This window comes from Pelodiscus sinensis, chromosome 22 (assembly GCF_052426305.1).
Source record: "Pelodiscus sinensis isolate ZL-2025 chromosome 22, ASM5242630v1, whole genome shotgun sequence".
NCBI lineage: Eukaryota > Metazoa > Chordata > Testudines > Trionychidae > Pelodiscus > Pelodiscus sinensis.
The window spans coordinates 25,624,834-25,638,430 of NC_143073.1; the positions used below are offsets into that span (position 1 = coordinate 25,624,834).

Sequence of the window (13,597 nt, forward strand, 5' to 3'; positions counted from 1 at the left end):
GCTCCTTGCTGGCCGGAGTGGTCGCTCAGGTGCTCGGGGTGGCTGTTTGGTGCCTGACAGGGGAGGACCCCAGGCCCGGGCTGCATGTTGCCCTGGGTCTGAGCAATTCGCCCGGATTTGACCCTCTCCTTGGTGCCCCCAGACCCTGTTTCAGCGACCGGCCACTGCTCACCCCACGGCTCAGCCTCCCAGGAACTCTGCCCCGTTTCTCGTGACTGCCGCTCTCATGGAACAGTTAGCTCCTCTCTGAGGCCCGGGTGAGCAGCAGGTGGAACCGGTCTGACAGCCAGGCACCCGAGGGCACGGCGCCAGCCCGTCGACAGTCCTGTTCTCCCGCCTCCGACTCTCCCAAGACTGACATGGGAGCCGTTGCCCATCCCTGTTTCTTTCAGCACCATTGGGCTTTTCTGTGCCCCCCGCCCCCAGAATCACAAGCCAGAAAACCCCTCTGGCGCGATGCCGCGACGCCGATTCTTTTCGGGAAGAACGGCGTTGTGCCAGAGGGGTTTTCTTGCGCAGGGAGGAGCCGTGTAGACAGCTCCTTCTGGCGCCAGAGCCTCTTCTGCAAAAATGGCGGCGCATGAGGTATGCAAATGAGGCTCGGCGATATTCCACGCTTCGCCTCATTTGCATATTTCTCACGCAAGAAGCCGCGAGTGTAGACATAGCCCGGGAGGGGAGAGAGAGGGACGACCGGGCTGGGGAAGATCCGGCCAACCAAGCTCCCAGGCTGCAGGGCCTGAAGCAAGGCCTGAAACTACTAGCGTTGTGAAGGGCAGCCCCAGTAGGCGGGGGCAACAGGTCACCCCCCTTTACCAGTACTGAGTGGCCATTTCAGTCTGCAGTTTTCCCCTGAGGCAGGGGCTAGATGGAGACTGGCAGTGGGTCACTGAGGCCAGGTGGGTCCAGGGGAACTGGGGTTCCTGGGAAGAGAAACCTGGGGAGTCACCAGCTAGAGGGAGGCGTCCAGTGAGCCAAGCCAGCTAATTCCCAGAGCAACCAACTGGAGGGGCCGTGGGGGGTGAGTTGGCCCCATGACAGGGCCTCTCCAGGCTCTGGGGGGGGAGGGGCAAACTGAGGGGTTCAGTGTGTGGGAGGGAGGCAGGGGGAAGGGTGCAGGAGTGGGCTGCAAGGGGAGCCCTGAACCATGGGGGGGCCAGATCCAGGCAAGCCAGGGGCCACATCTGGCCCCACGGTCTTTGGTTCCCTACCCTTGCTTTAGGGCAGTGTTTCTTAAGCTTTTTTAGACCGAGGAACACCAAACAATATTTTTTTAATGTAGCCCACCAAAGATTTTTTTTGTTTAAAAAAAAAAAGTTGCCTGCCCCTTTAAGGGTGTCCATTCTGAACTCTGTTCTCCGCCGGTGTGCCGTGGAACATAGTTCAAGAAACACTTCTTTAGGGGGTCATGGTATTGCCCCCATTACCTCTAGGCTGCCTTCACAGCTGGGTGCCTGCTGGCTGATGTCCTGGCTTTGCAGTCAGAATAGTTGTGATGGGCCATATTGCCTATCCAATCAGCCTGAGCTCCCTCACTCTGCCCTGCCAAGCCCGGCCCTCAAGCCTCCCCCCAGCACACACAGTCGGGGACCCCTCCAGCTGCAAAAAGGCCCTGAAATAAGCTCTGCATGGGTAGGTTCTGCCAGGGCATTGCTTCAAGTGCCGACCCCCAGGGCAATGCACACCCCAAACTGCACAGTGACCTGTGCAGAGGGTGCGCATGAAATCCACCCCCCACTTCAGGAAGGAGAGAGAGGAGTGTGCCGCTTTCATCCCTTCCCCCCACATACAAAACCCACACACTGGTTCCAGAAAACATAAAAAACAAGTTTATTTATTTAGGACCAAAAGATGGGGATTACGTGATGACCAGGGATAGCAAACAGATCAAAGCACGTTCCCGTAGCAAATAAATAAAACCCGCCATCTGCGCGGAACACACCGGAGAGGTAGGATATCAGCTAGCAATTTCTCCCCCTGAGTGAAGAACGGGCTGGCAGACGTTTCCGGCACGAGCTGCCTTGTCGCTGCACTTTGGCTCGCCCCCGTTTTCCTACACAGGCGAAAAATCTCTCTAGCTGGGATTGGTGCTTCACACAGTTCAATCGTCCCTGGCAGATGTTGGCAGGTGCAGTGTTGTAGAAAGAGTGAGGTCCCCCCCGATGTCATGTTCACCTCTTATATCTTCTTCCCTCTTGCCGGGAAGCTCTCTGGCTGTGACCTGGGTCACGCAGGTCCCATTGGGCAGCGCTATCTCGGAGCGGTTTTTACTGTGCCCAGTTCCTGGGGGAAATCCTTGTGGATGTGCAGTTCCGCAGTGAGACACTAACGTGACCAGGCCTTTTTACTCTTCTACCTGAAAAGCGGCTTGTGGGCATTCGTAGCCTCACATGTTTCGGTAGCAGCTATGCAGCCAAACGTCCCAGACAGCGACAGCCCATACAGTCCAATGAGGGATTGTCTAGCCGATCAAGAGTGACTGAATCAAACGTCATGGGAACAGACTGCCTAGCGCAGTGCAGAACCCTGACCCACAATGGGGGTGCCTGGCTCCGACAGTAATACACCTAATAACACACCTAACACAGCAGGGTCCTACACCGACAATAACTAACTATTTCTCCTTCATAAAAGGTCGGGTGGCAAGTACTTTATCCGACAGCTGCTGGGGTGGCTCTTAAGTCGGAGTAGCTCTCCTGAGCATGTCCCGGCTGAGGGAATTGAACCTGTGACCCTTGGCTCCATAGACCAGGATCTGAGCTAAAGAGCAATACGGTAGCCCCAGCCTCACAAACCTCTGCCCAAAGCAGCCACTAGAGGGGGCTGATGTCACCCACCGGTGTATGCATGGGTGTGTCTCGGGCCAGCCAAGTGTCAATCTAGGCCTGAAACGTGGCCCCTCCTCCACTTGGCCCCCCTTTTCCCTGAGACACCCGTGCCCTCTGGAACGGGGGAGGGGCGCAGGGCTCCATCACATTTCCTGCCGTAGGCAAGTGCAGTAAAGGGATGGGGAGCAGAGGTCCTGGGGGATCTCGGGGGAAGAGGTGGAGTCTGGGTCCAGGTGCCAGTGGGCCACCCACGCATACTTCCTCTGGGAGGTCCAAAGATGGCCGCCTTTCCCCCCTTCCCGGCCATCCTTTTTGGGGAGGGTTGGTCGCTTATTTGTGCAGCCACCCTTCCTGTGTGGCTCCAGGAGCAGAGCCTCAGTGGAGGCCGGAGGGCAGGGGCGGTTGCCTGGCACACCGAGGAAGCGCTGTGTTTGGCAGGAACGTGGGAAGGGGACGCCAGTGAGACGAGCAGAGGGAGCCCAGGTGCAGCCAGTTCAGGCAGGGCAGTCAGAAGAAATCCCAGGAGAAATGCATTAAACTAGGGTGGGGAGGGTGAGAGGCGGGTTGGAAGAGCCCGAATGAGGTAGATGGATGGACGGCCCATGGGAGGAGCTGAGCAGCTGCCAGCCCACCGAGTCTCCACTTGCTTTCCTTCAGCGCAGCAACGTCGAGGGGCTGCGAGTCCCTCCGGGAGCCGAGAACCCCGGGGGAGTGGCGGAGGCGGGTGCAGGGTGTATCTGGGTGCGGCGGCGCTGCACCGGGCAGGGGATTAGGAGAGAAGCTTCAGTAGGAGGAAGGCAGTGACGACTGGGAGGAGACACCCGGCTGGTCCCGGAGCCATGGCCACCGTGCCAGAGAGGGTGGTTGTTGAAGTCGCGCTCGTCACACTGGAGGCCTGGACTCCGGTCACGGTGCAGGCCTCGCTTCCAGGAGATGTGCCCGTTGCAGAGGAAGCCTCAGTTCTGGGAGACGCGCCGGTCGCAGTGAAGACCTCGGTTCTAGAAGACGTGCCCATCGCGGTGGTGGCCTCGGTTCCGGGAGACGCGCCGGTCGCAGTGGAGGCCTCGGTTCTAGAAGACGTGCCCATCGCGGTGGTGGCCTCGGTTCCGGGAGACGCGCCAGTCGCAGTGGAGGCCTCGGTTCTAGAAGACGTGCCCATCGCGGTGGTGGCCTCGGTTCCGGGAGACGCACCCGTCGCGGTGGAGGCCTCGGTTCCAGAAGACGCGCCCGTCGCAGTGGAGGCCTGGGTTCCAGGAGACGCGCCCGTCGCGGTGGAAGCCTCGGTTCCAGGAGACGCGCCCATCACGGTGGAGGCCTCAGTTCTAGAAAACACGCCCATCATGGTGGAGGCCTCGGTTCCAGGAGACACGCTTGTCACTGAGGAGGCCTCGGTTCTAGAAAGCGCGCCAATCACAGTGGAGGCCTCGGTTCCAGGAGACGCGCCCATCGCGGTGGAGGCCTCGGTTCTAGAAAACGCGCCCATCACAGGGGAGGCCTCGGTTCCAAAAGACACGCCCGTCGCGGTGGAGGCCTCGGTTCCAGGAGACGCGCTCGTCGCAGTGGAGGCCTCGGTTCTAGAAAACGCGCCCGTCACGGTGGAGGCCTCGGTTCTAGAAAACGCACCCATCATGGTGGAGGCCTCGGTTCCAGGAGACACGCTTGTCACTGAGGAGGCCTCGGTTCTAGAAAACGCGCCCATCACGGTGGAGGCCTCACTTCCAGGAGACACGCCCGTCGCGGTGGAGGCCTCGGTTCCGGGAGACACGCCCGTCGCGGTGGAGGCCTCAGTTCCAGGAGACACGCCCGTCGCGGTGGAGGCCTCGGTTCCGGGAGGCATGTTGTTGTTGGGGGTGAAGGCTGCAGAGCGAGAGTGACTCACTGGGGGGCGCTGACAGACTGGTTGTTGCGGGGTCCCAGACCTGCACCCTCCACCCTGCACAGTCACAGGGAGCAACACATCCTCCACCTCGAGAGAGCGGCTGCTGGTACCCCCAGAATCCCCCAATTACCTCGTCCCGGTATACACACCCCTCCAGCACCCCCTAATGCACCCCATTGTACCCGCAGGTCCCCTCTCCCCAGCAGCACCCTCCCTGCTAACCCGAACACAGGGGAGCCCTGGGTCTACCCCCCACACCAAACGCCCTTCCAGGGGCTGTGTGTTTCTCCATGGGACGGGGCTGTGTGTTTCTCCTGCAGGGCGGGAGGCCAGCCTCTGGGTATGTCTACACTACCCCGCTAGTTCGAACTAGCGGGGTAGTGTAGACATACCCTCCGGGAGCTGCCGGGGGACAGGCGGAGACGGGGGACGTACGTGTCACGGTGGTTGCTCTGCAGGCGTCATCCACGCAGCAGGTGAAGCTCGTCTTCATTTCCATTCCGTTCCCAAAGTTCACGGAGACGGGGCCAGACTGACACTGGCTGGGCATCATGCAGCCCTTGAGGATGCTCTGGATCTCCACGCCCCCTGTACAAGGGGAGACGTCTGGGGTTTATCCCCCTGCCTCTCCCGCCCCAACGACGTGAACCCTGAGCCATCTGCCGTCCTCCACCCATGGGGAAACTGAGTCACGGAGCGAGGCAGTGTCTTACCCAAGGTCCCACAGGGCCAAACAAAGTGATCTCAGCCCCTAACTCCAGCATTTCACTTCTCCAGCTCCCCACGCAGCTGTTGCCAAACCCTGGGGCCCCTGAGTCCCCTGCCCATAGAGTCCTTGTACTGCCAAAGCTTCCCCCAGGGGGTACAGGTGGGGCTGGAAATCCCGACACTGGTCCAGCTCGGCCCGTACCTGCAGGGTTTCCCAGACGAGGTGCCCCTGCCAGTCTCACCTGCGAGGCCTGATCCAGGGATCACTCTCACCGAATCGGGCCCTGCACTAAGCCCAGCCGGGGAGGAGATGTGGGGGCGCCCCCTCCATGGCCAGGAGCCCAGTGGGTCAGCAGTCGTCACCCCCTTCCTGGGCGGGGATTCCAAGCAGAGCTGAGCAGCTGGGACTTAGATGCTAAACTTGGAGGAGGGGCAAGGGATAGGCCACGCCCCTCTCCTTGGCGTTTCCTATTGGCTGGCTTAGGTGGCTGCCTGCTCCGTGCTGGCTCTGTGGATCCCTCTCTCTTCCCATCCACCTTAGGAGGAGTCTGGGCCCTTCTCCCACTGGCCAGATAGTTGCCGGGAGTGCAGCATTTTAGTGCTGATCAGACACCCCCCTCGTGGAGTTAGCCCCAGGGTCTGCCATAGAACCCAGGCATCCGGGTTCCTTAACGGCTGCCCAGACCCACCCCCCCTGCTCCCTTCCCAGAGCTGGGACAAGGGGAGGACCGAGGTATCCCACCTCCCCAGCCTGTAACCAGACTTGAGCGGGTTACAGCCCAAGTCACCTACCCCAGGTCAATTCTGTCAGCGCGAGGCCGCACGAGTTGCGCTCAGCGGGGCAGGGCTGTGGGTTGCCTCTGCAGTCAGTTCCCAGCCCGGCACACACCTCACACTGCAGACAGGCCCCTGGAGAGGGAGGGAAAATGTGAACTGAGGAGAGATTCAAATGCCACTCCGCTGATAAGCAGAGTCCCTGGCGCCAGGTGTTTATGCTGGTGGTGCACATCCACAACTGTCTGAGTGCACATAAAATTATTCTGCACATGGAAGGAAAAACTCCGCACATGGATGGAAAAAAGAAAACGTTGCTCCTGAGAAGTACCAGGTATTTATGGCTATGTCTACACTGGCATGATTTTCCGAAAATGCTTTTAATGGAAAAGTTTTCCGTTAAAAGCATTTTTCGGAAAAGCACGTCTAGATTGGCAGGATGCTTTTCTGCAAAAAAGCCCCGATTGTCATTTTTGCAATTGGGGCTTTTTTTTGTGGAAAACAGTACTGTGCTGTCTACACTGGCCCTTTTGCCCGAACGGGAGCAGCATAGTATTTCCAGAAAATCACTGACGATCTTACATGAGATCGTCAGTGCTTTTCCGGAAATTCAAGCAGCCAGTGTAGACAGCTGGCAAGTTTTTCCGGAAAAGTGGCTGATTTTCCGGAAAAACTTGCCCGTCTAGACACAGCCAATGTGCACACATTCAAGAAGACTAGGACAAGTCCAGCCCAAGGTAAAACTACAGAATAAAGTATCAGAGGCGGTGGCGTGTTAGTCTAAATCTGCAAAAACAACGAGGAGTCCTGTGGCACCTTATAGACTAACAGATTTATTGGAGCATAAGCTTTCGTGGGCAAAGACCCACTTCGTCAGATGCATGGAGTGGAAATTCCAGAGGCAGGTATAAATATGCAGGCCCATGAAAAGAAGGGAGTACTAATCAAACGGAAGGACAGAGATAACGAGATCAATTTAGTCAGGGAGAATGTGGCCCACTTTCAAAATAATCACATCATAAAAACAATCGTGGGGGCTGGTTTGGGGCCACACTGACTCCAAGGGAATCCAAAGACAGGAGGACAGAGTGACGGCTGGAGAAAGCTAGTTCGAACCAACAGGAGAAGGTGCCGGGTGGTAGCTGACCCTGTCTGGAGCGTGGGTCATAACTCGTTTGTTTCCAGGAATGAAAGAGAAATCGGGGGGTCATTTTTGTCCAGCTTGGGGGGCAGCAGGAAGTCCTACTGCTGGCGGAACGAGGGCATTGCCACGGGCGCACATTGCCTCTGTGCTGTGACCATGCGGCCGACATCTCAGGCTGTGCTTCATAAACAGTAACACTGGCTGCCCGCGTTCTCCACCAGACTGGGGCTCTGGTCTCTCAGGGTACGTCTAAACTACATGCCTCCGTCGACGGAGGCATGTAGATTAGCCAGATCGGCAGAGGGAAATGAAGCCGTGATTAAAATAATCGCGGCTTCATTTAAATTTAAATGGCTGCCCCGCTCTGCCGATCAGCTGTTTGTCGGCAGATCGGGGCAGTCTGGATGCGCCGCGTCGACAAAGAAGCCTTTTTTGATCGGCACAGGTATGCCTCATGAAACCAGGTTTACCTGTGCCGATGAAGAAAGGCTTCTTTGTTGATGCGGCGCGTCCAGACTGCCCCGATCTGCCGACAAACAGCTGATCAGCAGAGCGGGGCAGCCATTTAAATTTAAATGAAGCCGCGATTATTTTAATCGCGGCTTCATTTCCCTCTGCTGATCTGTCTAATCTACATGCCTCCGTCGACGGAGGCATGTAGTCTAGACACACCCTTTGTCACATGGGCAACGTCGATCATGCCTGCTCCCTGTGCAGAGCTGGAACGGGGCAAGGGAAAACCATGTACCCAGCCAACGGTGAACCCCACTCACCCGTGGCAAGGAGAGCAGCCAGGAGGCAGACGGTCAGGGACGCTGTCATGGCGATGGGGAAGCAGCAGATCGGCGCTGGAGGTCTCAGAGGGAGGCAAGTCTGGCTGGGGGTTTATCAGAGAGGGGCTGAAATGAGAGCAGATGAGGGATGGCAAATGCATGAGCCAGACAATAAGGTGGGTGGAACCACAAGGCCGCTTGCCACGGTTCTGGGGCAGCCGCACCTCGGACCCCTTTGTGGCTGGTCCGGCTGTTCCACCCGCACCACAGGTCAGAGGCAGACCTGAAATGCTCCCGCAGGAAGCCTGCCCTGTCAGGTGAGTCTTTTTCTGGGGATCCAGATCAATCGCCCACAAGAACCAAAAGCCAGAGGAAACCACAGAATCCCAGAACCCCAGGGCTGGCAGAGCCCTCAGGAGGCATCGAATCCAGCCCCCTGCCCAAGGCAGAACCAGCCCCAACTCAGTCATCCCAGCCACAGTTGTGTCCAGCCGGGACTGAAACACCCCTAGGGATGGAGATTCCACCCCCTCCCTAGGGAACCCAGCCCAGCGCTTCCCCACCCGCCTAGGGAAATCGTTTGTCCTAATCTCCCACCTAGACCTCCCCCCTGCAACTTGCTCCTTGTTCTGCCACCGGCCACCCCTGAGAACAGCCTCTCTCCAGCCTCCTTGGAACCCCCCTTCAGGGAGTTGCAGGCTGCTCTCAAATCCCCCCTCACTCTGCTCTTCTGCAGACTGAACAAACCCAAATCCCTCAGCCTCTCCTCACCGGTCATGTGCTCCAGCCCCCGAATCATTTTGGTCGCCCCCTGCTGGATTCTCTGTAATGCCTCCACATCCTTTCCATAGTGGGGGGCCCAGAACTGGACACAACACCCCAAATGTGGCCTCCCCGGTGCCGAATAAAGGGGAATAATCACTTCTCTGGATCTGCTGGCAATGCTCCTCCTAATGCATCCCAAGGTGCCATTAGCCTTCTTGGCTACACTATGCTAATCTGCGCTTCATTTGCATAGGCTTCTGCGCAAGAGGGATGCAGTGTAGACGTAGCCATAGTGTCCAGCTCCCTAGGGGCAGGGGAAATGGCACTGCCCCCTGTCTCCACTCAGGGGGGTTTGCTCCCCACACCTTCCCCACCCACTCCAGGTCACCTTCATGCAGACCATCCGGAAGCCATAGACTCGGGGGTGAGGAGGGGAGGAATCCTCCTCCCTCTGGGGAGCAGTTACTTCTGCCCCCCACCCTCCCACACCACTGGCACATCCGTGGAGGGCATCATGGTATTGCAGCTGCCTCAGTTTCCCCACATTTGTCTGGGGGCTCAGTCGCCTGCATACGCTGCTCCACCCCATGAGCCCTGACAGCAGCAGCGGGGCTGGGGGGGGGAGGGGGGGCAAGCAGAGCTTATTTCTGGCTCCCGTTGCAGGCATCCAAGAGTTCACACAGGAGTCAGTGAGTCACCTGTGCGGCTCCCTCACCTGGCTCCCTTCCAGCTCAGGGAGATGTTGGCAAACCTGCGGCACCTCCCGTTTGCATGCCGGCGCTTGCCTTCATTCACATTCAGATGGTGGGAAAATGGGGTGGGGTGAGGTGCCAGGACTCCTGGGTTCTATGCCAACCTCTGAGAGGGGAGTGGTGGCTAGTGGTTAGAGTGGGGCAGAGGGGGGGGGGGAGGAGATGCTTTGGGTGCCTGGACTCCTAGGTTCTCTCTCTAGCACCAGCAGGGGTCTGAAGTCTAGTGGTTAGAGTAGGGTGAGGCATGGGAGCCCAGAGTCCTGAGTTCTCTCCCCAGTTCTAGGAGGAGAGTGGAGTCTAGTGGTTAGAGTAGGATGAGGCATGGGAGCCCAGAGTCCTGAGTTCTCTCCCCAGTTCTAGGAGGAGAGTGGAGTCTAGTGGTTAGAGTAGGATGAGGCATGGGAGCCCAGAGTCCTGGGTTCTCTCCCCAGTTCTAGAAGGAGAGTGGAGTCTAGTGGTTAGAGTAGGATGAGGCATGGGAGCCCAGAGTCCTGAGTTCTCTCCCCAGTTCTAGGAGGAGAGTGGAGTCTAGTGGTTAGAGTAGGATGAGGCATGGGAGCCCAGAGTCCTGGGTTCTCTCCCCAGTTCTAGGAGGAGAGTGGAGTCTAGTGGTTAGAGTAGGATGAGGCATGGGAGCCCAGAGTCCTGAGTTCTCTCCCCAGTTCTAGGAGGAGAGTGGAGTCTAGTGGCTAGAGCAGCCAGCGGGGTGTCACTTACCACACTCTGCTGAGAGCGATGCTTGCCCGGGGCGAAGTCGGTAGCTCACTCTGTGAAGTGGAAAGATGTTCCAGCCTCTCCCTTTTATAGCCGGGCTCTGGGACATGCAGTGATGTAATGAATTAGCCGGACTCTTCTGGTTGTGTCTCCAAATCCCCGCTCCCGTGGCCGGCCCTGCCCACCTGTGGCACGTCCCCGCCCGCTGACACACTCCTCTCCCTCCCAGCAGGAAATCCAGCCAGAGTGGTAGTTTCCAGACTGGGGAGCATGCACCCTAAGGGCACATGGGAGCGCTCCATGGGGTGCATGAGAAATACCCGGCGAGGGCGGAGCACCATGGGTGCAGAGGGCCCCGGCCAGCAGCTGCTGCTCTCCGGACACCCGGCTCTGAAGGCCGCACTGCCGCCACAGCCACACAGAGCGGCCAAGCCGGCCCAAGATGGTAACAGGGCTCAAGAAGGACCCTGAAGTTCAAGTCCATCACTGGCCAGTCGCCAGGATGGGCAGGGAGGGTGTGTGAGGAAGCGGGGAGTTTGGGGGGCTCAAAGGGGGTGTTGCATACAGGGGGGCACTCGGTGCCCAGCAGTTACTGGTTCAATGTGACAAAGGTGGGGAGTTTGTTGTTTCAGAGAACAGCCCAGAGCTGGAGCCGGGGTGTCTGGGACTCTGGTGACCCCGACCCTGCTTGGAGGACACGGCCAGTTCTGGCCAGGTGACAGACAATGGGCTGCAGAGAGGGACCTGACCCCAGCGAGGGGAGAACATTGGACAGGAGGGAGGTGGAGAAGAGAGGGGCCCAGGCGACCCTCTTACCTGGGGAGAAGACAATGGCCGGGGGAGGGGCTGTCTCTGGGGGTATTGGAGGCTCTGCTGGGAGACTGGGGGTTGTTGTTTTCTTGGGGACTGAGGGCAGAGCAGGCAGGGCTCAGCTGGCTGCAGGGGAGGCTGACGTGTGGGCTGAGGGCCCAGGGCTACTGGCCTGAGGGACCCGTTGCTGTTCAAAGCTCAATAAACCCTCCTGTTTGGTGCTGGCTGATAGTTGCTCTGGTCTGGAGAACAGGGGGGCGCCATTCCTTCTGGGGGGAGGCCCCGGGCGTCCAAAGAGAGGGGGCCCCCCCGAAGGGTCTCGTGGTGGAGGCAGGCGGCTGGAGGCCCGTCCTGGAGGTGGAGGGGCGCACCGCCCAGGAGAGGGTGGGCCCCCCAAGAGAGGGTCGCCATGCTGGAGTGGACTCCCTGAGGAAGGGCTGTCTCACGGCCGCTGGAGGGGGGGGAGCTCCCTGAGAAGGGGCTGCCGCACTGGAGGGTGGGGGTCCGCCCAGGAGCCGAGGGGCCAAGTGTGGGCAGGACCTGTGAGCCGTGATAGGGTGTCCCTGGTCTCTGTTTGCCAGGGGTGGGGAATGGGCAACAGAGGAGGGATCATGTGATGGTTCTCTGGTTGGTTGGCTCCCTCGGGGCACCTGGTCTTGGCCGCTGTCGAGAGACAGGACGCTGGGCTGGATGGACTGTCGGTCTGACCCAATGTGTCTCTGTTCCGCCCTCCCCAGTGATTAGCAACCTCTGCCATTGCAAAGTCCTTGGCACATCACCGTGCTGGAGCTCTGAGGGGGATTTGGGCCCTTTCCCGCCTTCGTTTCATTGACGCTCGTGTCAGGCCCCGTTCCCACGCCGAGCGGAACAGAGGGACCCGGGCCTAGAGGAGAACCAGTGACCTGCAGCCCTGTCGAAGGTCTACCAGGCCGGCAAAGTGGCACCAGGGTTTCCTGTCTCCTTCCCAATGACCTTGGCAGCAGCTCTGATGTCAGGCTGGGTGTGAATTGGGTGTAGCCTCTACTCCTCTTCCGTCTAGCAGTCACCCTGAACTCCCTCTCACTGTGTCATAAATGTTACGTAAAAGGTCGGTTTCATCGCCCGCCCCCCGGCCCGGAGGAACCGTCAGCTTTCAGTTTTTAAAAGCAACCCTGAAACCCTCAGGAATCTGAGAATCAGAAAACTTTTCATGGGAAGTTGTGGGATTAGGGGGCCCTTTCAGCCAAAAAATTAAGTAGAAAATACTATTGGTTGAAAAGGTCTTAAAAGCAGAGACCTTTTGGCTATAAACTGCTACCAAGTGAGCAATTTTTGGCCCAAAGTGAATCATTTTCAACTTCGGGTATATCTCGACTACAGAGCTTTTCCCGGAAACCTCTGCTCTGCTGCCTCCAAGGAATGCGTCTGCTTTTCCGAAAATTTGTTTGGAAAAGCAGAAGCGTTTTTTCGGCATTCCTGTAAACCTGGTTGTACGAGGAAGAAGGGATGTTCTGAAAGAGGGTGTTTTCCCTGACATTTGGCCCCATGTAGTCAGACCAAATGTCGGAAAAGCCTCTTGTGGGAGAAAATCGGAAAAAGCTACGCAAATTGCAAATCGCAATTTGTGTATCTTTTTCCAACTTTTCTTTGTAGTGTAGACACAGCGTTAAATTGAAATATGTTTGGAGTCCCAACTGTCAAAGCACAAACCGTCGGCAAACAGAACTGGGAAAAAAATGTTTTCTGCTGAAATGTGAACAGTTTGGGGCCAGAAATTGCCAAAATCAAACCAATGTGAAGTTAAAACAAAGTAAAAAACTGAAACAAATGAACCATTTTCAACCAAAAGATCCTGAAAACTGAATGATCATCAACTGAAAGCCAAACTGATTTGGCCAAACATCAAGGAGTCAAAAACTTTGGCTGCTTTGGCTTGAAACCCAGACTATGTTTAGCCCCAAACAGCAGAAAACGTAGCTGAGGAATGAAAAGAATGCGACACAGAGCTGTGGAACACTGAAAAATAAAATATACCGGTAGGTTTTTTTTGACAAAAAGTGGACTTTGAGGAGGGCGGCGGGAGAGAGAAGCATGCCCTTGCTGTGAAAATGCTTTGGTCGAAAACTTGATTTTCTTGTTCACAAAATAAAAAAAGTTGGAATGAAAATTTCTCTACCACTTCCTCACAGAAGACAGCGTGTGGAGACAGAACACCAGGGAGGTGTTGCTGTGTTGAGAAAACTCTCACCTCTGCTTTTCCATCTCTCAAAGGCCCTATTCCACGGACGACCCACAACCGACGGCTGCAGTTTGATTACCTCATGTTCACTAGTGTGAACCCCTCGCAGGCACAGGTAGCTGCCCTGAGCTTCTCAGTAAGGACTTAACTCCCAGAGCTATAGCCTCAGAAGGCTTTAGTGATTGGGGAAAACACTTGGGGGTCCCACTTCTTCCCACCAATGCATGTTTGA

General features: G+C 57.4%; 1 protein-coding gene across 2 annotated transcripts; it reads right to left on the reverse strand.

Annotated features, from left to right (window-relative positions):
• Window positions 1-1,813: 1,813 nt before the first annotated feature.
• LOC142819576 (uncharacterized) lies at window positions 1,814-10,434 on the reverse strand. 2 transcript variants are annotated; one of them, XM_089772564.1, is made up of 5 exons: window positions 10,341-10,434; window positions 8,107-8,232; window positions 6,208-6,324; window positions 5,143-5,295; window positions 1,814-4,685 (listed from the first exon to the last, which is right to left on the reverse strand). In XM_089772564.1, exons 2-5 carry the CDS (start codon window positions 8,153-8,155, stop codon window positions 3,598-3,600), a joined length of 1,407 nt encoding a protein of 468 aa, XP_089628690.1. In that variant the 5' UTR covers window positions 8,156-8,232; window positions 10,341-10,434; the 3' UTR covers window positions 1,814-3,597. The 2 variants fall into 2 exon arrangements, with proteins under 2 accessions (XP_089628690.1, XP_089628689.1); XM_089772563.1 differs by lacking the exons at window positions 8,107-8,232; window positions 10,341-10,434 and having other exon boundaries at window positions 6,208-7,629.
• Window positions 10,435-13,597: the final 3,163 nt, after the last annotated feature.